Here is a 25,100-nt window from a genome sequence, read left to right as displayed (position 1 = left end):
ATAATGACATCCATAACAACAGTTTTTATTCTGTATGGCAGTCTATGTAACTGCAATGGTGAATGAAGATAACGTCCTCTCTTTGGGCTGGTGTTTGTCAGGAAACGTTTTCCTTATCTGGACATGGTTTCCCTCAGTTGTCCCTGGCCTTCACCAGTCCATTAGGGAACACAGCCTCGTCCTCGCAGCAGACAGCTTTGAGTCAGCGACCTTCTTATTGCCTAGATGCCTGCCGCTCTCTCTTTTCAAAAGGAGATGAATTATTAAACAAAGCCGGGCCAGCTTCAAATGCATACTTCTGCACCACAAATTACAAACAAACACTGTCCACTTCAAATGCATACTTTCCCCCCGACCAATAACAAGCAAAAGCCGGTGGTTTTCACGTGCATACTTTGTCCCGGGCCGTTTGGAGAAGCGATCGGCCCCCGGATTCTGCAGACCCCAGGGCCCAGGAGCCAGGACCTCAGCCCTGACGCTCAGAAGCTGCTGCTGCTGCTGCTGCTGTTGCGGTGTTTGATGCCTGCTGGTAACATGCTGCGCTTGTTGCTTGGCCCTTCTGGGAAATGCTAAACAAAACCCTTGGATGGAGTCCAGGAGGTGTGGACAGAGAGAGAACTGGCTCCTGAGAAGAGAGGAGAGGAGAGGAGAGGAGAGGAGAGGAGAGGAGAGGGGAGGAGAGGGGAGGACAGGAGAGGAGAGGAGAGGAGAAGAGAGGGGTGGAGAGGACAGGAGAGGAGAGGGGTGGAGAGGAGAGTTGAGGAGAGGAGAGGAGAGGAGAGGAGAGGGGAGGAGAGGAGAGGGGAGGAGAGGAGAGGAGAGGAGAAGAGAGGGGTGGAGAGGACAGGAGAGGAGAGGGGTGGAGAGGAGAGGAGAGGAGAGGAGAGGAGAAGAGGGGTGGAGAGGACAGGAGAGGAAAGGGGTGGAGAGGAGAGGAGAGGAGAGGAGAAGAGAGGGGTGGAGAGGACAGGAGAGGAGAGGGGTGGAGAGGAGAGGAGAAGAGAGGAGAGGGGGGGAGAGGAGAGGAGAGGAGAGGAGAAGAGAGGAGAGGAGAGGAGAGGTGGAGAGAGGAGAGGGGTGGAGAGGAGAAGAGAGGGGTGGAGAGGAGAGGAGAAGAGAGGAGAGGGGTGGAGAGGAGAAGAGAGGGGTGGAGAGGAGAAGAGAGGAAAGGAGAGGTGGAGAGAGGAGAGGCGAGGAGAGGCGAGGAGAGGAGAGGAGAGGGTGGAGAGGAGAAGAGAGGAGAGGAGAGGAGAGGAGAGGAGAGGAGAGGGGTGGAGAGAAGAGGAGAGGAGAGGAGAGGGGTGGAGAGGAGAGGAGAAGAGAGGAGAGGAGAGGGGTGGAGGAGAGGGGTGGAGAGGAGAGGAGAGAAGGGGAGGAGTAGGGAGGTGTTGTGGGGCTGTAGAGATGGATGCTGGAGGGTTGGAGCATAAAGAATCTCCTATTCAGGGTGTTTACCCCAAACAAACCGAGACCTCCACGACCTCACGTCTGAGCAAGGGCCCCGTGTTCCATGCTATGAAACTCACTTGATCCAAACAATAATTAGCGCAAGGACCAGAATGAACTTGATATCATAAGAGGGCGATGAGGGGGGAATTAAAAAAGAGAGGATCAAAATTGGATACTGGCTTGAGGCCTTTTTTAGGAAAAAAAAAGTAATTGTTTTGGGAGGAAATGTTGTGTGGAGAGACTAAACCTCCACTGGTCCACTGCTGTGTTTGACCAGCGTCTCGTGACGGGATACAGTAGCACTGCGGTGTGGTGGACGCCCCCCCCCCCACCCCCCGATTGTTCTGATCTTTCCATCCTTTCTCCTGTCCATATGCTGGTGTTCCCCTGACGACTGATCCACTAAGCGGAAGGGGATCATATTAGCAATGCATGGTCTAGTGTAGCAGCCGTGTACTAGAACACCCATATTGTACTTTACTGTTATGCCATGCATATCATTGACACAGGGTGCAACCACCCATACATATTCCTTCACTGTAATATGATAATGTATATGTAAATAGCACAGTAAGGAACACAATGAATAGGGGCACTTTCATCCTCAAAGAAACGCACATGTGTGCAGCAGATCTCTACAGACTTATTAAAAACACTCTGAGGCAATGCACATACGACCTGCTGGTAATCTGTCTCCAATTGGATGTTCAACCTTTTTGCATTTTTCCCTTAAAGGAGTTCACGGTCCTCTTGAAGCAAGGCTACCCCAAGGCCTTCCTTCCACTGACCCTGTGTCAGTCATTCAACTCCAACAGTTAGCCACCAATTACAAATCAAAAGGGAAAAGCACACTGTTTCTTTTTGGGAGGAATTTTGCTGTTGGGTTGATCTCTGTTTGGTTGGTTGATATCAGACCTCGGCCATACTGACAGTATAACCTTCCCTGAGCCAAACACACATGTGGCTGCCATCTTGGAGAGAGGAATTTGCAAGGGTTGAGAAACGGAGACATTGAGAGATGTATGCAAGGCATTTGGGGCACCACAAGAGTGTGGGTGAGGTCCTTTTAGAAGGTGATAGCTTAGGGAATGTTTCCTCCTTTGTCCTTGAAGGAGGATGAAGGTCATTTAGACATGTAAACCATTCTGTTTTTTGCCATAACAAACTTGTCAAACTCAGAGCTCTCTGGATATATTTTACAAAGTAAGCGTAATTTTGTTACTCTTTTGTTTTTAAACATTGGTTTTGGGCTTGTGCAATGCAGTTCTGTTTGTCAAAGTGCAGGGGGGTGGTGTGAGCTGGTGACAGGCAAAGCTCTCCCTTACACACACACACACACACACACACACACACACACACACACACATACGGACACACACACATACTGTACACACACACACACATACACACACACACACACACACACACACACACACACATTCACTCCCACAGCTCTGTCTGGGCACATTTCCCTGACACCATGGGCTCTGTTGGTCATCGCCCACCCATGACTGCATTAACACTGAGCTCACTGGACCCTGCTGCGGCTCTCTGATGCCTGTAACGAGCCCATGCAGGACCAGCCGCCTGCCGTTTGTCTTGCCTCCATAAATAAGGCAGTAGGGTCCTTAAATAACTGGCCTGTGGTTTTAACTAGGAACACTTTCTATAATATTTTAAGAATATCAAATGTGTTATTCGTACTTGTGGTACATTCTTTGTAAATGTCAATGACAATACAATATGTAGAGGGAGCATGCAGTCATTCTGTTGGGGTAGATGCACACGACGAGCACTGAATATGAATATGACGTGATGTCTTTCTGAGCTTTATTGCTACTGTAAACTTCTAATTCTACTTTGATTACTGTTAGGCTCACTGACTGACCTCTTCTCCAGCAGTGACCTTCCCTGACCTATCATGACCTCTTTTGACCTCTGACCCCTTCACCCCACCAGGCCGCGGCAGCGACTCGGAGTCCGACTTCCCGCACCACCACCGGCGGATGCCGGACGTGCGTAAGGATGACATGCTGGCGCGGCGCACATCGGTCAGCGAGCCGCGCACGCCGCTGCCCTTCAACCAGTTCCTGCCCAACAAGAGCAACCAGACGGCCTACATGCCCGCGCCACTGCGACGCAAGCGCCCCGAGAGAGAGGAGGGCGGACGCAAGAGCTGGAGCACTGCCACCTCGCCCATCGGGGGGGACCGGCCATTCAGGTGAGCAGCCCTGGGCAGTCAGCTAGCGTTTAACTTTAGACAAGGCAAGGCAAGGCAAGGCAAGGCAAGGCAAGGCAAGGCAAGGCAAGGCAAGGCAAGGCAAGGCAAGGCAAGGCAAGGCAAGGCAAGGCAAAGCAAAGCAAAGCAAAGCAAAGCAAAGCAAAGCAAAGCAAAGCAAAGCAAAGCAAAGCAAAGCAAAGCAAAGCAAAGCAAAGCAAAGCAAGGCAAGGCAAGGCAAGTTATACATCACATTTCATTCACAGAGGCAATTCAACATGCTTTACATAAATAAAAGCACACACTGTACTGATGCTGCATGTGCATATTCAGTTATCTGGTCCAATAATTAATCTGGACAAGTTACTGCCAGTGCAGTATTCTAGATATTGTAGGTTATCGTAAATATATCTGTAAATATATCTGATTGCTTCTGTGAACAGGCATCATTTCCAAGCATTATTAATGAGTGTTTGAGATCTGTTCTATACTACTCTGTACACTGGTGTGTAGGGTTGGTTATTGGCTGTAGAGATATTGTGGTCATGATATGGGGTGTAATGTGTGCAGCCTGACCGCTTCTGATCGGGTGATTAGCACCAACCATTAAAAAAGTGAAAGTCCCTGTCTGTTCACTAATCACACTGAGCTTGGTTTTATTTACCTACAGCCTTCTGAGTCTTCAGGGACTTATGTAATAAAACTGTGCAGGCAAGTTTTTCTCTTTAATGCCCTGGCATCTGTTGTTTCCTGTTAAAGTATTCAGTAGGTGGAAAAAAGATGTAAATTGATTAGAACATTGTGCCAGTATGTTGCAAGCAGGAGAAATGCAGCACCTTAAAATAGCCACGATCAAGAACCGTAATAAACAGTTGCCACACCAACGGATATCTCATCAGAAGCCCAGTGGTGAACCAGTGGTTGGCGGTGTGAGTCTGTGTGGTCGTATCACCAGGTGTTTCAGGGGGAGGACTAACCTGCCCCTGTTTCACACACAGCTTGTATAACATCTCTGTCATAGCTGACAGTCTGAATATATCCCATATTGTGCATTTTAAGCCCCTTACAGCAACCGTGAAGCGCGTCTGTGTGTGTGTGTGTGTGTGTGTGTGTGTGTGTGTGTGTGTGTGTGTGTGTGTGTGTGTGTGTGTGTGTGCGTGTGTGTGTGTGTGTGTGTGTGTGTATGTGTGTATGTGTGTGTGTGCGCGTGTGTGTGTGTGTGTATGTCTGTGTGTGAAATACTCCCTGACGGGAGCAGAGTTGAGCAGAGGGACAAGGTCTCCGTGTCGAGCCTGCCTGGAAGTGTAAACGGGGTGTCAGATATGACGAGGTTTATTTGGAGAGAAATGTGCGAAAGAGAAGAGAAAGTAAAAGACTTTGCTAGTTGCTCTGTCTTCGTGCCCCCGTGTCTTCTAAAAGAATCTGGCCGTCTAGGACACACACATTGACAAACCTCACACAGGCAGGGAGAGATAGCGAGGACAGGCGGCGTTCTCAGAGCCAGGCATTTCAGGGAAAGTGTTTTAGGAGAAAGTGTTGTCGGATGGACTGTCTTCCACCCCATAATTCACGCTTGGTCTTACACCCTTCTCGAGTGGCCAATTTCAACAGAACACTTTTAGAAATGGGCTGAGACACGCAGCCAACCTTCCCGCTCATCTTGATTGAACTGGAAAGATCTGGAAGCCTGGGAATATGTTCTTAGTTGATTCGGAACATCATCAAGGCTTTAGAGAAGGAAACTGCTGGCTTGTGTTTCTCTTCCTTCCTCCCCCCCCCATCTCTCTCCCTCTCTCTTCCTCTCTTTTCAGCCTCTGTCTCTTTTCTCATTTCTCTCTCTCTCTCTTTCTTCCTCTCTTTTTCTTTATCCCTCTCTATCACTCTATCTCTATCTACACCCTCTTTCCATCTCTTCTCTCGATCTCCTCCTCCTCCTCCCTCTCTCTCTCTCTCTTTCCCTTTCTGTTCTCTGTTACAGTAGGGAGGTATGAAGGGATGGGGTTGATGTGGACCAGATGTGTTGTAATTGGCCAGACCTGAGCTCTCATACAGTACATACTGCACCAATCTGCGCTAACACGCGTGAAATTGAGAAGACGAAGGCATGGAGCAGACATGGAGGATTCCCAAAACATGCAGACACCCCCCCCCCCCCCCCCCCCCACACACACGTCTCTCTGGGTTTTCCACAAAAACACGGGAGTGTGCTCGTACAGGCATTCCGGAGGTTTCAATCTCGACCTCACCATTTTTCAGAAGTCGTCCAACGAGCCTCTTTCCCCTCCCTGTTTCAGGCCACTTTTCGCTTGACACGGTCACATAAAGATGGTACTTATCATTTGAAGGAAGTTGCTCTCCACATCCAGTGACCATAGGTATTTTGCAGAACGCATGGTCTGAATGTGAGGGAATCACTGGCCCGTGCAGCCCTATGTGGGAGAGCAGTTCTTGTGCAAGAGGGGGTTGTGTGTCCTTCAGAGTGTGTGTTTGTGTGCATCCTGGTTGGCTTGAGTCCTCCCAAGGCCTGCTGTCCCATGTGCACTTGTGAACGCCAGTTGTGTTATCACCATGGTAGTGAACACAGACAAGTGAAACATATCATTTGTGACTGAGTTAAAAACCTATCACAGGCGCCATGACTCTTGCCAATGGAATTTTATAATTCCATCTTTTGAAATGATTTGTTCACTTGTCATGTCTTTTCTCTACTCTAAGTCTGTGATGTTAATCGCCCACTGTTTTTTTCTTCTTTCAAATGTTCCTTCTTTTTTGTTTTTTTCCTTCCATGTGTGTGTGTGTGTGTGTGTGTGTGTGTGTGTGTGTGTGTGTGTGTGTACCCTTCAATGTGTGTGTTCAATGTGTGTGTGTACCCTTCTACTCTCCTCCCCAACTGGGTTGTCTTCCTCGTTTGATGTGTCCTCCCATGTTCCAATGTGTTTCTGTGACGCCACCATGTGACTCTCCTGTATCGCTGGTGGTGTCCTCCCACACATAACACACTCCCTTACGGTGTGTTATGGTCACATTCCTGGTCATGTTGTGGTCGTCACCTGATCCTCTTTAACATCCCTGTTGTTGTCTCTACCGGCACCGTTGTCATTGTGGGGGGGGGGGGGGGTAGTGTGAGTGACGCCCCAGACTGTGAGAGCCCCCCCAACATAACCCCACTAGACCCCCACCCTGTAGCCCCCATCATCTGCCCCGCGCCCCCCCAACAGGAGCCTGAGGAGCACCAGAGAGACGGTGGTGAAGAGGAGGAGGAGGAGGAGAGGAAGGAGGAGGAGGAGGAGGAGGCTAGTGTGTTTATCACAAGGAGGGAGAGCCATGACTGCAGTCATGCCGAAAACAAGCCTCCCAGTCCTATCCCAGAATCCTCCAGTGCACTCCCACTGACACACACAGAGAAGCAGCAGCAAAACCAGACAGCAGCGACTGACTCAAGGTGCTGACCTGCCCACCCTCACCCCCCGCCCTCTTACCCCCCCCCCCCCCACCCTCACCCCCCGCCCTCTTACCCCCCCCCCCCCCACCCTCACCCCCCGCCCTCTTACCCCCCCCCCCCCCCCATCTCACCCCTGGCCCCTTACCAACCCGCCCCTCACCCCCCGCCCTCTTACCCCCCCCCCCCCACCCTCACCCCCCGCCCTCTTACCCCCCCCCCCCATCTCACCCCTGGCCCCTTACCAACCCACCCCTCACCCCCCGCCCTCTTACCCCCCCCCCCCCCATCTCACCCCTGGCCCCTTACCAACCCGCCCCTCACCCCCCGCCCTCTTACCCCCCCCTCCCCTCCCCATCTCACCCCTGGCCCCTTACCAACCCGCCCCTCACCCCCTGCCCTATTACCACCCCCCCTCACCCCCACCCCCCTTACCAACCTGCCCCTCACCCCCACCCCCTTACCAACCCACCCCTCACCTGCCCCTTACCAACCCACCCCCTTACCAACACCCTGAATTCTCCCTGAAGTCCCCCGACTCCTTATGGCAGTGCCTGTGTGCTCTCCATTCCACTCACTAGTTCATTTATTATCTATAAAAAGTCACCTCCGAGGAGACGCTGAACAGCATGGCAATTTATTCCTTCAGATGTCTCTCTCACCACAAATGGCATTCTCATCAGGGCTTTTAACCCAAGAGCGGCTTCACCCGCTCTCTCCTGGTCTAGAAAGTGGGAAAGTATGACTCTTTGCTCGTGGCCTCCACCTTTGTTGATAAGTGAGGCTTTCTTTATAAGCGAAGCCCCGGACGCTTATTCTCGTAGTCCAGGCCCAGGGGTTAGTTGTTCTGGGGGGGGGGGGGTATGCTTTCCCTTCTGGCGTGGTTGGAGTTGGCTGGAGCATCTCTCTCGCTCTCTCTCTCTTTCAGCCTGGCCTTCATCTCACTCCCCTGTGCAAGAGCCAGACGGTTTGGGGCTCCTCATGTGCTTTCGCCAGGCGTCTGATGTTTGCGATTCTCATGGTGTAATTTATATCTGTGTGTGTGTGTGTGTGTGTGTGTGTGTGTGTGTGTGTGTGTGTGTGTGTGTGTGTGTGTGTGTGTGTGTGTGTGTGTGTGTGTGTGTGTGTTAAGAGGGAAAGAGAAACGGGCTTTTGTTTCTTGAAGAGCGGCAGCAGCGGTCTGGGTTTTTCTGTGTGTCTGTCTGTGTGTTCCGTCCCATGATGCATCAGTGATGCTGTGGGCTGCCCTTTGACCCCTGGCACTGGAGAGGATGTGGGGGTGTGGAGAGAGACGTTGGGCAAGATCTAACATTAGGACTGTCACCCAGGCAACGCGAGGATGTGGAAACAGCTGAGTCTGATATTCTGAATGTGCGTGATTGTGTGTGTGTGTGTGTGTGTGTGTGTGTTTGTGTGTGTGTGTAGCTTTGTACTTAAAAGCCTCGTATATACCACCAGTATATCTGTGTGATCACAAATACTGTATCTATTGCTTAGGAATGTTTAATTTAATTTATCAAAGGCATGAAAAATATCTTGTAAAATAATGTGAACACACTCACAGATTCACACACTCACACACTCTCACACACACTACACACACTCTAACACACACTACACACACTAACACACTCTCACACACACTACACACACTCTTACATTCCTGTTCACACACACTCGCATTCCTGACACACTCGCAATCCCTCAGTACAGGACATGTGACACACCCTGAGGAAGGGAGGAAATGAGAAGGTTTTCCGCCACTGATCCCATGTGTGTGTGTGTTTAGTGTGTGTGTGTGTGTGTGTGTGTGTGTGTGTGTGTGTGCGTGTGTGTGCGTGCGTGTGTGCGTGTGTGTGTGTGCGTGTGTGCGTGTGTGTGCGTGTGTGCGTGTGTGGGAGTATGTGCGGGTGTCTAGGAGTGTGTCTGTGTTCTTTGTTTTGGCTTCTGTGCATTTTTCCGCATGCGTGTGAATTCTGTTTGTACGAACACCATTGTAGCCCCTGCAGGTATGACAACAACATAATTGATAGAATTGACCTCTGACTCTCTTTTAAAAGCCATCAGCTCACACCCCTCATTAACGTCTTCAGTTCTGATCCACACACACACACCATCCCACTCTCTTCTGCCTCAGAGAAAAAACACACTCCCTGGTGAGCACTCGTTTATTATTCCCTCCTTGTGTGTGCAGACAGTGGTCTCTGTGCAGAAACAGCACTTATGATACAAAGGCTAGCGTATCGACTTCACATCAGCAGGAAATGTCTCTCCATTGCTCTCAAAATAGTCTGATTTATGGGGGCGTATATTTGGTCCCCTTGGAGTTTTATTCCCAGAATGCTGTTCAGTTTTCGGCCCATTTACATCAGTGTGCATAACTGCTTTGTTGTTGTTTTTTTTGTATGTCAGTTTTGGGTCTGTTGTATGTGTGTGTGTGTGTGTGTGTGTGTGTGTGTGTGTGTGTGTGTGTGTGTGTGTGTGTGTGTGTGTGTGTGAGAGAGAGAGAGAGAGAGAGAGAGAGAGAGAGAGAGAGAGAATGTGTGTGTGTGTGGTGTGTGTGTGTTTAATCCAACAATGAATGGCTGCTTCTCTCAGCAGAAGCCCCGCCCGTTCATGTTCTGAGGAACTCTACCGCACTTCCTTGACGACCAACGCCATGTCAACCTCCATCGTAGTTACCATCCCACTCAGTCCCTCCCCTAGGGACAGTCCGGATGCTTCCAGGAAGTTCCTGCCCCCAAAGGTGGATGGGGCGGGGCCTGGAAAGCAAGGGGGCGTGTCAGACCCAGGAAGGGGTGACTTGTGGGCCAGGCGGACCTCCCCCAAACATGGCGGGGCCAGCCCCACCCACTTCCTGCCCGTCCCCGCAACGGGAGCCAATCAGGCTGGGGGCAGCCCGGGGGCGGAGTCGGAGACAGACAAACCACGGAGGAGGCCCTCCTGGTTGGACGACGAGCTGTCGCCAACGTGAGCTAAAACTCCGACCGCTGTCGCTGACGACCGAGTGCATGTGTGAACTCCCCCCTGGTAACACCGGAGTCTGGAGCAGGTGTAGTCCCAATCTGGCCATCACAGGTCCATGCCAGACTGGGACTATAATCCACACCAGAGTCAGCTGTTCTCAGGGCTGGCATGTCCTCTAGCCTTCCGGATGTTTCCACATGGCTAACATACAGTAGCGTCAGACCTAATCCCTCCGCCGCACACACATCACCCCCACCACCACCCCCCCCCCCCAATCAGTTCTGCCTATGATGCTCTGACATTGAACGCTGATCATTACATTGAACATTGATCATAAAATTATTATCAGTCCCAGCCAATACTTAGATCCATCATCAAAAATCCATAGACACTGTTTACATAGATTTACTAAGTGAAATTCTAAAGCATTATGATTTTAAGTTGTATATTTATTTCTCATTTTGTGCTGTATGCAGTCTGATGCACTTTTTACTGCAGGGCCACAATTAGAGTTGTGTGTAAAGGTTTTAATCATCAATACGAGAGGCTGGTGCAAATGTCACAGTTTCAGAGCCTTTTCAACTGGAACAGCTTTTTGTTACATCCAAGAGAGGTTTTGTTTTTGCCATTAAATCTGTGCATAGCCTGGTTGTAGAACCACTTCCTCCTTGCAGGGCTGGTGTGCATCTCACCACTCTGGTTAGCTGAATGTAAAAGTCAATGTGAGAGTGCCAGGCTTGCTTTTCTTCTTTTGGATGAATGAATGTTGATGTGTTAACGTGTATCTAGCAGCTGCATGAGGCCTGCCATCCGCATGCTGTTTTGCTGGTGCAGAAGCTCATGTCTTGGCCAGAGCTTTGAAGGTGCCCAACAGACGCTCCGTGCCTCTTTGTGTCCGATGACCCGCTTTCGAGGCTTCTAGTTGCTTGTGTCTTTTGGATGCTGTCTTTTGTGCATGGATGCATCTGTCGTGGCCAGTTCAGGACGGGAGGAGAGTTCAGTCCTCAATAGGAGGAGTGTGTCCAGCTTGTGCATGTCCAAACGCTGAGTGCTTTATGGATGAATAGTCAAAGTGGTATTGATCTGGAACTGAGTGCCCAGGGCGCCGTCCGCACCATGCCTCATCTTCCCGGACTGCTTATGACTTCACTAAGCCTTTGAAGGTGCCATCTGCTGTTGGTAGTCTTCACCCTTGACCTCAGGAAGCAAATGTGTGGACGGCACATTGCATTACAAATACAGTTGGTTTTCACTCAGTACATTGAGTGTAGAGGAGGATAATGCAACACATTTCTTCTGAACACAAGACTGTACGTAGTGTGTGAAATGCATGCGGTGTCACCCAGAGACGCTGTGTGGCCTCCACAGAGCCTTATGAAGCCATCGTCTTAGTTAAGAGTGTACGTAGTGTGTGAAATGCATGTTTGTGGCCTCTTATGAAGCCATCGTCTTAGTTAAGAGTGTACGTAGTGTGTGAAATGCATGTGTGTGGCCTCTTATGAAGCCATCGTCTTAGTTAAGAGTGTACGTAGTGTGTGAAATGCATGTGTGTGGCATCCACAGAGCCTTATGAAGCCATTGCCTTAGTTAAGAGTGTTGTCATTTTAGTGCGCTCACAGCATGACAGAACTTTTATTAGATGTCAACGTTCGGCCCTGTGAGACTTTAGCTTAGTTAGGCTGATACTACAGACATCACACGGCCCTGTGAGAGTTTAGCTTAGTTAGGCTGATACTACAGACAGCACATGGCCGGATGGGTGTTTATGCTGCCTGGGATGCTCTGAGCCCTCTTCAATGCCCTCCTCCACAAGCTTTGAGGATGACAGTTTTACAGCAGCGAGACGCCATATTTACATTTATGAGGGACACATACACACGCACACACACACACACACACACACACACACACACACACGCACCACATGGCCCCTATGTCATTTTCGTCTTTTTGCTTGTTCGTTTTTTTCCCCGTCTCGCTTCGCGTCCCTCCTTTTCTTGTGGCCGCTCTGGGGACGACCGCAGGTCCCCGACGTCACGGAGCGCTGCCTTTAAAGGCCCTCTGCGGCCACAGTGACAGCGGGGACTCCCACCGAAGCGCCCGTTCAGCTGGAGAGGCGGCGTTATATGAGCCCCCGCCTGCCTTTGAAGCCCCCCCCCCCACACCACCCCTTCCCCTCCACCCGCCCCCCAACTTAATAAAAGATGCAAACTCTCAGAGACTAATTTTACCAGATCCTTTCCATGTGTGTGTGTGGTTGCGCATGACTGTACTATTCCGATACTGTCGTGTTATAATTTGCGTCTGTTATGTGACAGAGTTTGATTACACTGCCCTCTATGGGCTGGTAGTGGGTACTGCAGTTTGATGCTGTGTCATTCTCCCGATCTTTCTACATGTCACACAAAAGACAGCATGTTTGCCATAGTGTGTTTCTGTGTTGACAAATGACACATTTGTAATCCATGATTAAGATCTCATAGTGCCATACATATACTGTTTTATGTTTGTGTTGTGCGCTTCATTGAATATGGCTGTAAACTATTGTGTATGTGTGTGTGTGCTCTTTTTTGTGTCCTGTCCTCATAGATTCAGCCACAGTGCTAGTGTGTCAGATGACCCTGAGTAAGTCCATCCAGTGTTCTGTAAAATCGCTCATTATTCCATGCGGACTGCATGTGTGTGAGTGTGTGTGTGTGTGTGTGTGTGTGTGTGTGTGTGTGTGTGTGTTTTGTGCTCTGCATGTATCCACCTCACACGACTGAGAGCTTTGCCAGCCAACCAGTGTTAACTACTCACAGTGATGTCTATGAACTGTATGTGTGTGTGCGTAGGGGTGGGCGGTTCTTGCGGGGCACGAGTGTGTTAATGTATGCATATCCTTTTGTACTGGCTAACAGGCTATCATATTTACAGTCTAAGGTGGTTGAGATGAAACATTATCAAAAAGAGTCGGTGGAAACCTTTGTTTCTTTCTGTCAGTGAGGGGTTTTCCTTCCTGCCGATGAGAATGCCTCCTTTTTTTAGAAGTGATGACAGAATTCTTTGTTATTGTCTAGTCGTATCCCCCTTCAGTAAAGCTTGATTTGGCCCTGTTGCATTTCAACACAGTCATGTTACATAACAAAGCTTTTTAAATGCAGCCCTCCGAGCATATCCATGTATAGAGTGTGGAAAACCTGACATGACGGATTGTATTTGAAGGTTTGGTTTGCCACCAGACCGGCTTTGAGGATTTTTTTATGGAGCTTTTCTGACCTTAGTATTTTGCTACGCATTTTTGAGCTACCACTGACTAGCCCCTCTCCTGCCAGACCCTCTGCATGCTCACTAACATGTCCAACTGAGTCTCTATGTGTGGGCTTCGCTTGGGAAGACTGTGCATTTCTTATGAGCTGCATGACCTGGGTGAGAAGATAAACATGCTGGAGTGTCACTTCACTTTTTAACTAAACAGGCAATGTGAGCTATTTTATGGACATTGTTGCCATGGTGTTATGTAAGGCCTAGACCACAGTTGGGCATTCTTTGAAATCCAAGATAAATCAGTGCTGTGAGTGTCCCCTTAGTGACCAGGGGGACTCTAGACTTCCAACTGACTGTTTTTATGTGGTCTCACCCACATGTCTTGGTTTCTCTGTCTATTTCTCTCTCTTTTTCCTCTCTCCCTCTCTCTCCCTCTCTCTCTCCTTCTCTCCCTCTCTCTCTCTCTCTCTCTCTCTCCCCCTCCCTCTCCCTCTCTCTCTCTCTGTCTCTCTCTCTCTCTCTCTCCCTCTCTCTGGTGTGTAGGAGTATGAGTATGATAGATGTGCGCTGTGAGGAGGACGTCTTCCTGAACCCCCACAGTCAGGTGCGGCACGAGCTCATGCACAACCAGTACAACAAGCTGAAGGAGGAAGAGGACCACTGGCAGGACGTGAGTGCCCCGAACGTGCCCCACTTGATGGACATGACCCTCATGCATCCGCACCCCACACACTGAGACCTTCTGAACGTCCCCCACACGACCCTCATGCATCTGCACCCCACACACTGAAACACACTGTGTGTGTGTGTGTGTGTGTGTGTGTGTGTGTGTGTGTATTTAATGTGTGTGTGTGTGTTGTGTGTTTGCCCCAGGACCTGGCTCGGTGGAAGAGCCGTCGGAGGAGTGTGTCCCAGGACCTGATCAAGAAGGAGGAGGAGAGGAAGATGATGGAGCGACTGCTGAGCGGAGATGAAGGCGTGCCGCAGCGGAGGAAGAGCATCAAGACCTACAAGGAGATCGTGGAGGACAAGTATGTCCCCACACTCACACACTCACTCACACACACACACACACACACACATCGTGATAGAACACAACGTAATTTCTGGTTAAGGCTTTTTGTGTGACGTTCAGTGTTTATTTTCTCTAATGTTATTGTGGGGGAATATCTGGCTAGGTCTCATCTTAACCACTGGAGCTTCTTCTGAGGTGCAGATAGCTGCCTTATTTTGTTGCCTTTTCTTCCAAGCGTCCATGTTATTCTGGGGTTGGGTTACTGTTGGTCTCTTTCAACTCCCTTTGTTCTCCATGTGAATGTTTGTTGCTCTTGGTAAGTGTGTGTGTGTGTGTCTGTGTGTGTGTGTGTGTGTGTGTGTGTGTCTGGATGTGTGCACACATATTAATTTCTTTGACAAAAGCACCAGTCTAACAGTAGATAGATAGATAGATAGATAGATAGATAGATAGATACTTTATTGATCCCCAGGGGAAATTCAAGGTCAGTCAAATTCAGTAGTACACTCAAATGCCTAGCAAGCAAATCTAGGGCACTCAAAAATCATCTGAAGCAAAACGAAGTCAGAATGCAACGGCTGCAGTGCCCCTTGTGTTGTGTTAGGGTACTGCATGAGATCATGTGCACCTCCACCTCACTCATTCCCTCATAATTCTTGCTCTGGGTTTCTATTTTTGTCTCTTGTCTTTCTGTCTCTTTCCTTTTCCATGTGTCTTTGCTCTCCTTTTTGCTTCTCCCTCTCTCATCCCTCCCTCTTTTCCTCCTCTCATCTGGCTCACTGTGCATCTCTACCTTCATTTCCTCTCTTCTGTTCTCATTTCCTCCATTCTCACTCTTTCGCTCTTTCCCCTCTCTGTGTCTTTCATGTCTCCCTTTCCATTTCCTCATACATTCTCCCTTCCCTCTTTTCCTCCATCCCTCCTTCACTCTCCCTTCTATATTCTCTCTCTCCATTCCTCTGTGTCTCCCTTCATCTATCTATCTCCCTCTCCTGCCTTCATCCCTCTCTCACAGCCCCACCCAACTCACAGGGAGATCATGCGGATGTGACTCAGTGAGAATGTGTGATAATGATTTGAGTAAAAGTTATTTTACTTTTTCTCTCTCCCTCTCTCTCCCTCTCTCCATCCCTCTCCCTCTCTCTCTCTCTCTATCTCTCCCTCTCTCTATCTCTCTCCCTCTCCCTCTCTCTCTCCCTCTCTCCATCTCTCTCTCTCTCCCTCTCTCTCTCTCTCCCTCTCTCTCTCTCTCTCCACTCTCTCTCTCTCTCCCTCTCTCCATCACCATCTCCCTCTCTCTCCATCCCTCTCCCTCTCTCTCTCTCTCCCTCTTTCTCTCCCCCATAGGGAGCGTCGTGAGCGTGAGCTGCACGATGCGTACCGGCGTGCGCGTACCCCTGAGGAGGCGCGCCAGGTGCTCCAGCGCTACGCGCAGCGCTTCAGCATCAGCGAGGCCATCATGGAGCGCCTGAAGCCCAAGCTGCTGGAGCGCAGCGTCTCCGCCGACCCCTCGTCCCCGCTCGGCCTCGCCGCCGCCTTCTGCCACCTGCCCCCGCTGCCCGACTTCGGCGACGTCTTCGAGCCGTGCGAGGAGGACTTCCGCGACAGCTTCGGGGTCGGAGGTGGCGACGGCGGAGGAGTCGGCAGCGGTGGGAGTGGCGCTGGGAGTGGCGGTGGGAGTAGCGCTGGCGGTGGCGCTAACCCCATGCAGTACCTCCGTCAGCAGTCGCTGCCCGCGCCCAAGTTCACCTCCACAGTGGAGGCCATGGTGAGCGACTTCACCCCGGCAACGGCACCAGAGCGCCCCCTGAAGGCTCTGCCCCTACTAGCACCCAAACCGTACAGCCGCGGAGATAAACCAGCGAAGGTTAGCATACCGACTCTGTTTAACACCTCACATAGAGCCTACATGATCCCCCTGTTCTAACATGATCCTGCTGTTCTAACATGATCCCCCTGTTCTAACATGATCCTGCTGTTCTAACATGATCCCCCTGTTCTAACATGATCCTGCTGTTCTAACATGATCCTGCTGTTCTAACATGATCCCCCTGTTTTAACATGATCCTGCTGTTGCCAACTAATTTAAGATGAGGTTAAGCTTTAGGTATTCTTGTGAGCTCTTGTCATCATGAATGGGTTTAATGTGTTGTTAAAAAGATGAGCTTAGTTCAGCAGTCCTGACAGCAGAAGCTAAAGGGAGGGGACGATCACCCTGACCCCCACACAAAACTGTTTTGCCATAGGATTTGTAGTTTATTTATGTTGAAAGGACATCCGGGAAAGGAATATTTCTCATGGAAGAGGAGGGCTTCTGGCGTCGCCGTATTCTTCTTCTCAAAAAATGTCCGTTATTTTTCCGCTGTCCCTGACTCCACGGCGGAGGCGGCGGGTGGAATGCGTCCGCGTCGAGGCCGATGTGGGCGGCGTGTGAAAGAGTGACTCTGTTCCGCCTCTCGAGCTGGACAGTGACGCACACGGACGGCCCGTCCGCACCGAGCGCGCACTCCCCTCGACATGCCAACGCCGGGGCTGCCGCGGGACACAAAAAGGCCCACACAGGCTGGCGGCTCCGTGCAGCACAGCTGACCCACTGAGAGCCTCTATTCTGCAGTCGGGACGGCTTGAGTTACGGCCGCCGGCCCAACAACACCGCTATTGAGCTCCGCCTCACGGCTCAACTCAACTCCACTCCTCTGGCACACACACTTAGAGCCGCTTACTCAGATAGCTAGCATTGGAGCTGTCCTAACTTTGTTTTCCTTCTGATGTTGAAATGTATGTCGTTGAGCATTTATATTTACTCAATCGCACACCGGTTTTATGGTAAGCTATTTGCAGTTCATGATAGCAGATGTTATCAGTTTATGTGCTAGTAACACATTATCTCCATGCGTGTTTAACAGTTATGAGCGATTGATAACGGTGTGATTTTCTGCAGGGTCTTAACAGTCTGTTTGTACACACATGCGTAGGTGGACAGGATGTTGCGTGTGAACGGCGAGACGGAGAAAAAGATGGAGGAGAAGGAGAGTGAGGATGGACAACAGGATGGACGAGAGGATGGACGACAGGATGGACGACAGGATGGACCAGAGGATGGACGAGAGGACAGCCCCTCTCCCCTGCAGTTCCTCCCCTGCCCCTCGTCAAATGACACGGAGGCGCCAGAGTCCAGAGTCATGACCTCCTCTGCCTCGACGCCCTCCTCCCCAGCACACGCTGCGAAACAAGCCTCCCCTACACACGGCTCGAAACAAGCTTCTCCCACACACACTGCGAAACAAGCTTCTCCCACACACACTGCGAAACAAGCCTCCCCCACACACACTGCGAAACAAGCCTCCCCCACACACACTGCGAAACAAGCCTCGTCGACACACACCTCAGCACAAGCTTCTCCCACACACACCTCTAAACAGGCTTCCCCCACACACACCTCGACACACGTGTCTCCCACACACACTCCAGACGATGGCCTTCCTGGTGACGCACTTGCCCCAGGGATCTCTGGGAAGGCTGCCGAGGAGGAGAGGCCTTCGGAGGAGGCGCCGGTGAAGGAGGAGGAGGAGGAGTCGTCACTAGTAACAGCGAGCCAATGGCAAGCGCCTGAACGCCAGGACGTGGACGAGGGAGGTCCTCCAGAGAAGACAGCACCCAGCAGACCCACATCTCTGCCTACGGTTAGCTCTCACTTCAGCACTAGCACAAACCAAATCTGCTAGTTCATTCATTTAAGTGCCCATTGCAGTTGGCCTACTGCCCTTTATAGCTGTTTTGTAGATCAGTTCTATGCCTACACCTCTCTATCCTCTCAGTGTGAATATAACACAGTCAGGTCTCCCCTCAGCAGTAACTCACACCAAAGCTTCTTCACTCACTTTGCCTCCATGTCTCTGCCTCAGAGACAGTCAGTCAGTCAGTCACACTTAACGAGTGTCACACATCAAATCCACTGGTTCAGTCACTAGTCATTTTACAGACCACTGCATTTGTACTGACATTAAGCCTTTTTTTTAGATCAACAACCTACAATGATCTATGTTTTGATTGCGAATTATTGCCTTTCTTAATATGAAAATTCCCTTTTAAGAAAAGTGTTTTGAAAAGATAGTTAAAGGGACACCAGGCAACGTTTTCATGTTAATTAAAAAAAGTCGGTATATGGTTAAATGACCCATTACAGGGCGAATGAAGACTCTCTCGCCCGCCCCTACTGCCTGTAGGAAGAATATCCCGCTTGCAAGTTCAGTGTATCGTACCCGCCGACCGAAGCAGGATCAGTTTACATCCTGCATACAGCATAGAGGCAGGCTAACGAAACGCTAGAGATTGTTGCAAACGTGTGTATAATGGCAGAGCCTGCGAAGAAGCAGTGAAAACCCTTGACGGAAGACGCAAAGAAAAGGAAAAGAGCTTCAGACCGAGCGAGGGGGAGTTTCATAGAGAAAAAGCATCAAGCTTGCCTGGTGTCCCTTTAAGTCTGTAGCATTTCAACAGAATGACAGAATGTTTCAGATATTTGAGGAGAAGAAAAGGTGGGACTAGAGCAACATCAAAACAGGAGCTGCATGTAAATGAGTTTGTCTCGAGGGACAGTGATTTCATAAACATTAAGTAATTACATCCAAGAACTGCGCCTCGCAGAACAAAAAGTCTAAAATGTATGATCACAGTTTATGTTTATGTTAAAATAAAACTTTTGCAATCCTTTTCATCCTAGTGTTTCTAAATAAATTCCAGTAATTAAAACATCTAAATTTGCCCAGTAGCAGCTTTGCCTCACAAGGTTCCGGCTCTGGTGGTATGACTGTTTCCATGACAACCGTATTTGTGAACCTGCATCCCGCAGGAGCTGCAGAGTGAGCCAGCAGCCATCCCGTTGGTCGAGAGTGAGCCAGAAGCCATTCTGTTGGTCGAGAGTGAGCCAGCAGCCATCCCATTGGTCGAGAGTGAGCCAGCAGCCATCCCATTGGTCGAGAACGGCAGCCAGCCCTTACCAGAGACAGAGCCGAGCCGGACCACAGGTGGGAATCACCTGAACAGGAAGTCCCTCTGGGTGTTGTACTGTATATCACAACATAGGCAAGATAGGATGTACCAGTAGTCAAAATGGCATTTAACGATGTATGTTGTGTTATGTGTTGATTTGGGTGCCTTGAAAAGCATTATATAAATGCAATGTGTTGTTGTTGTTGTTGTTATTTAACAAGAAACATGTCTGTTAGATATCGGCTGCAATATGAATGTTGAATCATTTAGCTTTCTGGGTCCCTCTCCCTGGCTAATTCATACGATAGGATAACAATGCAATACCATATACATAATGAACAAAGAGATCTGTGTGTCCTTAGAGGAGACAACCTGCACTACAGTACCTGGTCTGCACACCACAGCCCCGACTCCAGATCCCACAGGTCCTGGATCAGCGCCTGACCACCAAAGCCCAGCACAGGTGAGTCCAGAGCTGCCCTCTCAGGTGTCAGTCAGTCAGTCAGTCACTGTGTGTTCACTGTGTGCTTAGTGTGTTTCACTAATTCACGGATTGGGATAAATGCAGAGACCAAATTTCCCTCACGGGATCAAAGAGTATATATATACTTATACTTATATAACTATAATCTTAGTATTAGATGTTAGGAACAAAGCCCGTAAAGTATGACAAAGGCTTATCTCCAGTGGCTCAACAAATATTTCCAACCACCCACAGTGCACAGTGTGGATTGAGTTCATTACTCAGGGATATTTCACAACATTAGGACACAACCTAACTCTGGGCAACAGTTAATAGAGAGAAAGAAGTGAAGAATCACAAATAAGACAGGTGATCTTGAATACACATTCTGTCAATCTAAAAAGAATGTCTATGAGTGTACTTAATCTGTGTGTGTGTGTGTGTGTGTGTGTGTGTGTGTTTTCCGATTGGCTAGATGGTTGAGAAAGTGAATCAGCTGGAGACGTCTCATCTCGCTGCTCCTCTGGTCAGACCTCCTTGTGCGTCCTCATCGACAGGTGAGTGTCCAGGTGTCGCACACGTGCATCCAGGTACACACGCCCTCTGAGGCTCTTAAAGACTACTGACCAGGAACTCAAGAAATGTTAGCAATGCCTAAAGTGTTTCATTTCCTTGGTTTCCTCACACGCACACATGATATGTAGACTTTTGAGCCCAACAAAACATACTATAACCATCTATGAATATGCTTGAATCACCTAAATCCCCAAGTTTTTAGAAAAGTAAAAATTTCTGTTTTCCGTCCAAAACAAAGGTGTAGTGGTGTAAAGGTCTAGTGGTGTAAAGGTTAAGGTTGTATACATGCACAGGTGTGGTCTGGTGGGTCTTTCACTTTCACATCTGAAGTCTCAGTCTGTGTCCTACTTCTCTTCTCCCTCTGGGTGGCGCTGTAGAGCTTTATAGCTCTGCCAGGGCGCCACTGGCCTCGCCTAACCCTAAGTTACGCTGGGAATTCTTCGCTCCTCCAGGTAAACCGCTTAGTGATTCGCTGAGCCCCCAAAAGAAGTCTCCCCCCCCCCCCCCCCCACCCCCGGTGCTTCGCCATTGGCCGTGTGGCTTAAGTGTGACTCCTCCTCCTGCCTCTAACATGACTTGAGTTCTCCACGCCTCCTTCCTCCTCTGACTGACTACTCTCTCCCCTGTCCAAGAGTGTGCTTTCCTCACAAATGACCTCTGTGTGTGACGTGGTGAATTACCCTGGTTTTGGCCATAATCATTGCCATGACTATTAACAATCTAATGTGGTCACCAGATGATTTGGCAAAGCCATTTTATCCCTGTGTTCGGCTATCTTGTGTGTTTGACCACAAGTTTGAGGTTTGAGAATGAACTAATGACCGTTGTTGGTTGATGGGTTACCTTCTTGGTTCATCTTAGATAACCTAATCCAAGTTATGGGGATGAAGCAAGGTATTCAGTTAATATGTTAACAAGCTTTAACACTGACACGTTCACCTTCAATTCAGTTTGTTTTTCAGAAGATCACATATTCATAGTCACACATTTACCTCTGTTAGCCATTCAGTTTTTATTCAGCTAAGCCAAACTAAACTACAAACTTCAAATCTCTCTCTCTCTATCTCTCTCTCTTTCTCTCTCTCTTTCTCTCTCTTTCTCTATCTCTCTCTCTTTCTCCCCACAGAGAGTCCAGTCCAGGAGCCTAGTAATGTAAGTGTAAGTAACTCTGAGCCGCTTCCTCAGTCCCTATTTTAATCATAGCCTCACAAGGTTCAGGACAGGGGATTTTACACTGTGTCTCATCTGGCTCTGTGTAAAAAAGAATCATTTTGTAATACAACACCAGTAGAGTTAATAATCTTTATATCAAAGCAAGTTAATTACCACTAAAACATGCATCTGTGAATTTGAATGCATTTTGATTTGAGATTAACAAAACAAATAAGGACAAAACACTGCAATGGCCAGATGAAGAGGCAAAATGATCACCACCCCAAAAGTCCTTTTATTTATCTCTTTTCATCATCCCATCCACCTGTAAGAACCATACCATTAGCATGATAGTTGTAGCTTAGACCAACTCTATCCTTTTTTCTTCTCTCTTTCTGTCTTTCTTTCTTTCTTTCTATCTTTGTTTGTGTCTCTTTCTTTCTTCCTTTTTTTTCTTTGGCGCATGTATGTATGTGTGCGTGTGTGTGTGTGCGTGTGTGTGTGTGCGTGTGTGTGTATGTGTATGTGTGTGTGCGTGCGTTATTGCTGGTAATGCATGGGGACGGCATCAGGTCCCACCCACGGTGTTGAGTATGGTCAAGCGGGGCGACCAGTGGTCATGGGACCCAGACGAGGAGCGCAGACGTCAGGAAAGGTGGCAGCGAGAGCAGGAGCGCATGCTTCAGGTACAGCAGTGGCACGCTAATGCTAATTGCTAACGCTAAACAATCCGGCTAAGCCGCGGTTTGAGCAGTGCTTGCCACCGAGCAGTTTTTCATCCAATCTACTTTTGCCTGCCTTGCATTAACCTGGAACTGATGGGAAGTTTCTTGAGAGAAATACATGTTGATGTCGTTCAGGCTATAACTAAAGTAATATTAAGCTTGCTGCGATTAGCATGAGTTAATTTTAGTGGGCATCCTAAAGTTAGGGCCTGATGTTGCTCGATGTTAGGCTACTGGCATGGTTTTGACTGATTGACAGGAGGCTGTTACACAGCAACTCCTGGGACACCACCTTGATTGCAGCCTGTTTCACAGCTAAGCCAACAACAGCTAGCATTAGCCCAGGAGTGCACCTCTAGCTTGCCATCACAAAATCACTTGACCTGCATGGACTGTAACTCACCACAGACCTCCTGTTGTGTGTGTGTGTGTGTGTGTGTGTGTGTGAGAGAGAGAGAGAGAGAGAAAGTGTGTGAGAAAGAAAGTGAGAGTGTGTGTGTTAGGTGGGAGTGTCTGAACCCTGGCCATCTTGGCCCCTGCTGTGACCTTGCTGTGACCTTGCATGCATTCTGTATTGTGTTGTCTTAGAGTAGCATACATGTATCTGCATGCAGGTATGTGAGCGTTTCTTTTCCCTGTGCCTGACCACAGATTTCCACTAACACTGTTCACATTCTGCCTCCTCTTGTGCAGCCCAGCCTGAATGCTTAGCTGAACTGCAATGCGCTTGTTCCCTTTTCGCACTGGCTCCTGAACCAGACTTTATTGAAAGGGGAGCTGCAGCGAGAGGTCACTTTAAAAGCAGCTGATCTGTAGAGCTTTAGTAGGGTGGAAGACTGTGTCCAGCTGTAGAGCTAATTTAGCATGTGTGCTAAGATGTGTAGTGTCAGACAACGAGACAGTCTACTTCTCTCTTTAAATGTATGTCATGTATGGCATTGACCCAGTACACAGTTCATAAAAGATGTTAAAAGATGTTTATAGTATACATGGGTGCATGTGTGTGTCTGTTGATGCATATGTGTGTGTGTGTGTGTGTGTGTGTGTGTGTGTGTGTGTGTGTGTGTGTGTGTGTGTGTGTGTACATGGATGCATGCTTTTGTGTGTGTGTGTGTGTGTGTGTGTGTGTGTGAACATGGATGCATGCTTTTGTGTGTGTGTGTGTCTGTGTGTGTGTGTGCGCGCACGTGTGTGTGTTACAGGAAAAGTACCGTCGTGAGCAGGAGAAGCTGAAAGAGGAGTGGGAGCGAGCTCAGAGGGAAGTGGAGGAGGAGGAGAGGAAGTTCCATGAGGAGGTGAGCACCACACCCCCTGCAGCACCACGTTTCCTGTCTCCTCCCTTACATAGCACTTCCTGTGGGATGACCTCACAGGATGGGAAGAAAGGATGAATAAGGGAGGGCAGGATGAATAAAAGAAAAAAGATCTGGAAAGTGAAGGTCATCGGTTCATTTCACGGAGACGTCGTGTCCTGATACAAGTCTTTTATGTGCATCATGTCTGAAAGTCTGAAAATGGGAACATAATGTTTTAGTTAGTGGTTTTGTTATTGATGTTACTACATTACTGCATCTGGATGTGCTGTAAGCTGCATGTGGATGATCTGTTTACATCACTTCTAAGTTGTTGTTATAGATGGTTGTGATCTATGCTGTTTTCTAAAGGATATAGAAGTGTGTTTTCTGTTAGTTGCTGTGAGTTGTGGATTGTTATGGTGACTGTGATGCTTTGAGTTTGTATTGACTGAGCTGGGTTTGGTTGCCCCTGGCGATGTAGGAGCAGAAGATCCTGGAGGAGACGGTGGCCCCCCTGACGCCCCACTCCCCGGCCCCGCCCGTCCCCCCCTCACCCATGAGGAACGACACCCCCCCGACCACCGTCGTCCCCCAGGACAACATCGTGCGCTCGCTGGCCGACTGGGAGCGCAAGCAGGAGATGCTGGAGAGGCAGGCGGTAAGGGAGAATAGTGCATAATATATAGTAGTGTAAGATAAGGGAGTATAGTGCATAATATATAGTAGTGTAAGATAAGGGAGTATAGTGCATAATATATAGTAGCGTAAGATAAGGGAGTATAGTGCATAATATATAGTAGCGTAAGATGCATAATATATAGTAGTGTAAGATAAGGGAGTATAGTGCATAGTAGTGTAAGATGAGGGAGTATAGTGCATAATATATAGTAGTGTAAGATAAGGGAGTATAGTGCATAATATATAGTAGTGTAAGATAAGGGAGTATAGTGCATAATATATAGTAGCGTAAGATAAGGGAGTATAGTGCATAATATATAGCAGTAAGGGAGTATAGTGCATAATATATAGTAGTGTAAAGGCAGTAAGGGGGTATAGTGCATAATATATAGTAGTGTAAAGGCAGTAAGGGAGTATAGTGCATAACATATAGAGTAAATGCAGTAAGGGAGTATAATGAGTATAGGGAGTATTTTTCTACCTGATTTCTTACCTGTGAGACTTTTCGCCTTTACAATGTCCAACCTTGCAGAACCTATTTTAGCTATCACAGGGCTGTCTGTGTAGACTAGTGTAGGTGTTATATGTGAAGCAGCTGTGTTAAATAGCCTGTCATGTTTTTGCCAGAAGATGGAGACAGGAAAGAGAACTGTTGAAGACTTATAGATGAGGAGAATTAAGTAAATGTCAAGTAAATGGGAGCTACTCTCTCTTAAACCTGATCTCCAATCTCTCTATCACACACTCACCCATACACACACACTCTCACAAACACACACACACTCTCACAAACACAAACACACACACACACACACACACACACACACACACACACACACACACACACACACACACACACACACACACACACACACACACACACAC

The 25,100-nt window shown here is 48.8% G+C and overlaps 1 protein-coding gene across 7 annotated transcripts in view; it reads left to right on the top strand.

Moving 5' to 3' along the window:
* limch1b (LIM and calponin homology domains 1b) overlaps positions 1–25,100 on the top strand; it is a 47,980-nt gene that overhangs the window by 17,131 nt on the left and 5,749 nt on the right. The window contains exons 5-18 of one of the 7 annotated variants that reach the window (XM_076291777.1): positions 3,409–3,670; positions 9,705–10,076; positions 12,663–12,698; positions 13,863–13,989; positions 14,193–14,350; positions 15,682–16,201; positions 17,310–18,017; positions 19,187–19,361; positions 19,689–19,789; positions 20,265–20,346; positions 21,492–21,523; positions 22,090–22,203; positions 23,445–23,537; positions 24,019–24,195. In XM_076291777.1, coding sequence (XP_076147892.1) covers positions 3,409–3,670; positions 9,705–10,076; positions 12,663–12,698; positions 13,863–13,989; positions 14,193–14,350; positions 15,682–16,201; positions 17,310–18,017; positions 19,187–19,361; positions 19,689–19,789; positions 20,265–20,346; positions 21,492–21,523; positions 22,090–22,203; positions 23,445–23,537; positions 24,019–24,195 — 2,957 coding nt within the window. The remainder of the gene's footprint in view (positions 1–3,408; positions 3,671–9,704; positions 10,077–12,662; positions 12,699–13,862; positions 13,990–14,192; positions 14,351–15,681; positions 16,202–17,309; positions 18,018–19,186; positions 19,362–19,688; positions 19,790–20,264; positions 20,347–21,491; positions 21,524–22,089; positions 22,204–23,444; positions 23,538–24,018; positions 24,196–25,100) is intronic. The other 6 variants (XM_076291772.1, XM_076291774.1, XM_076291778.1 and 3 more) reach the window with 6 other exon arrangements.

This window comes from Alosa pseudoharengus, unplaced genomic scaffold, assembly GCF_046254945.1.
Source record: "Alosa pseudoharengus isolate Yale_2024_CS ecotype anadromous, Long Island Sound unplaced genomic scaffold, YU_APseudo_1.1 YU_APseudo_1.1_scf_19, whole genome shotgun sequence".
In the NCBI taxonomy this organism is placed as follows: domain Eukaryota; kingdom Metazoa; phylum Chordata; class Actinopteri; order Clupeiformes; family Clupeidae; genus Alosa; species Alosa pseudoharengus.
The sequence above is the reverse complement of the archived record's forward strand: the minus strand, read 5'-3'. Positions and strand labels throughout refer to the sequence as shown.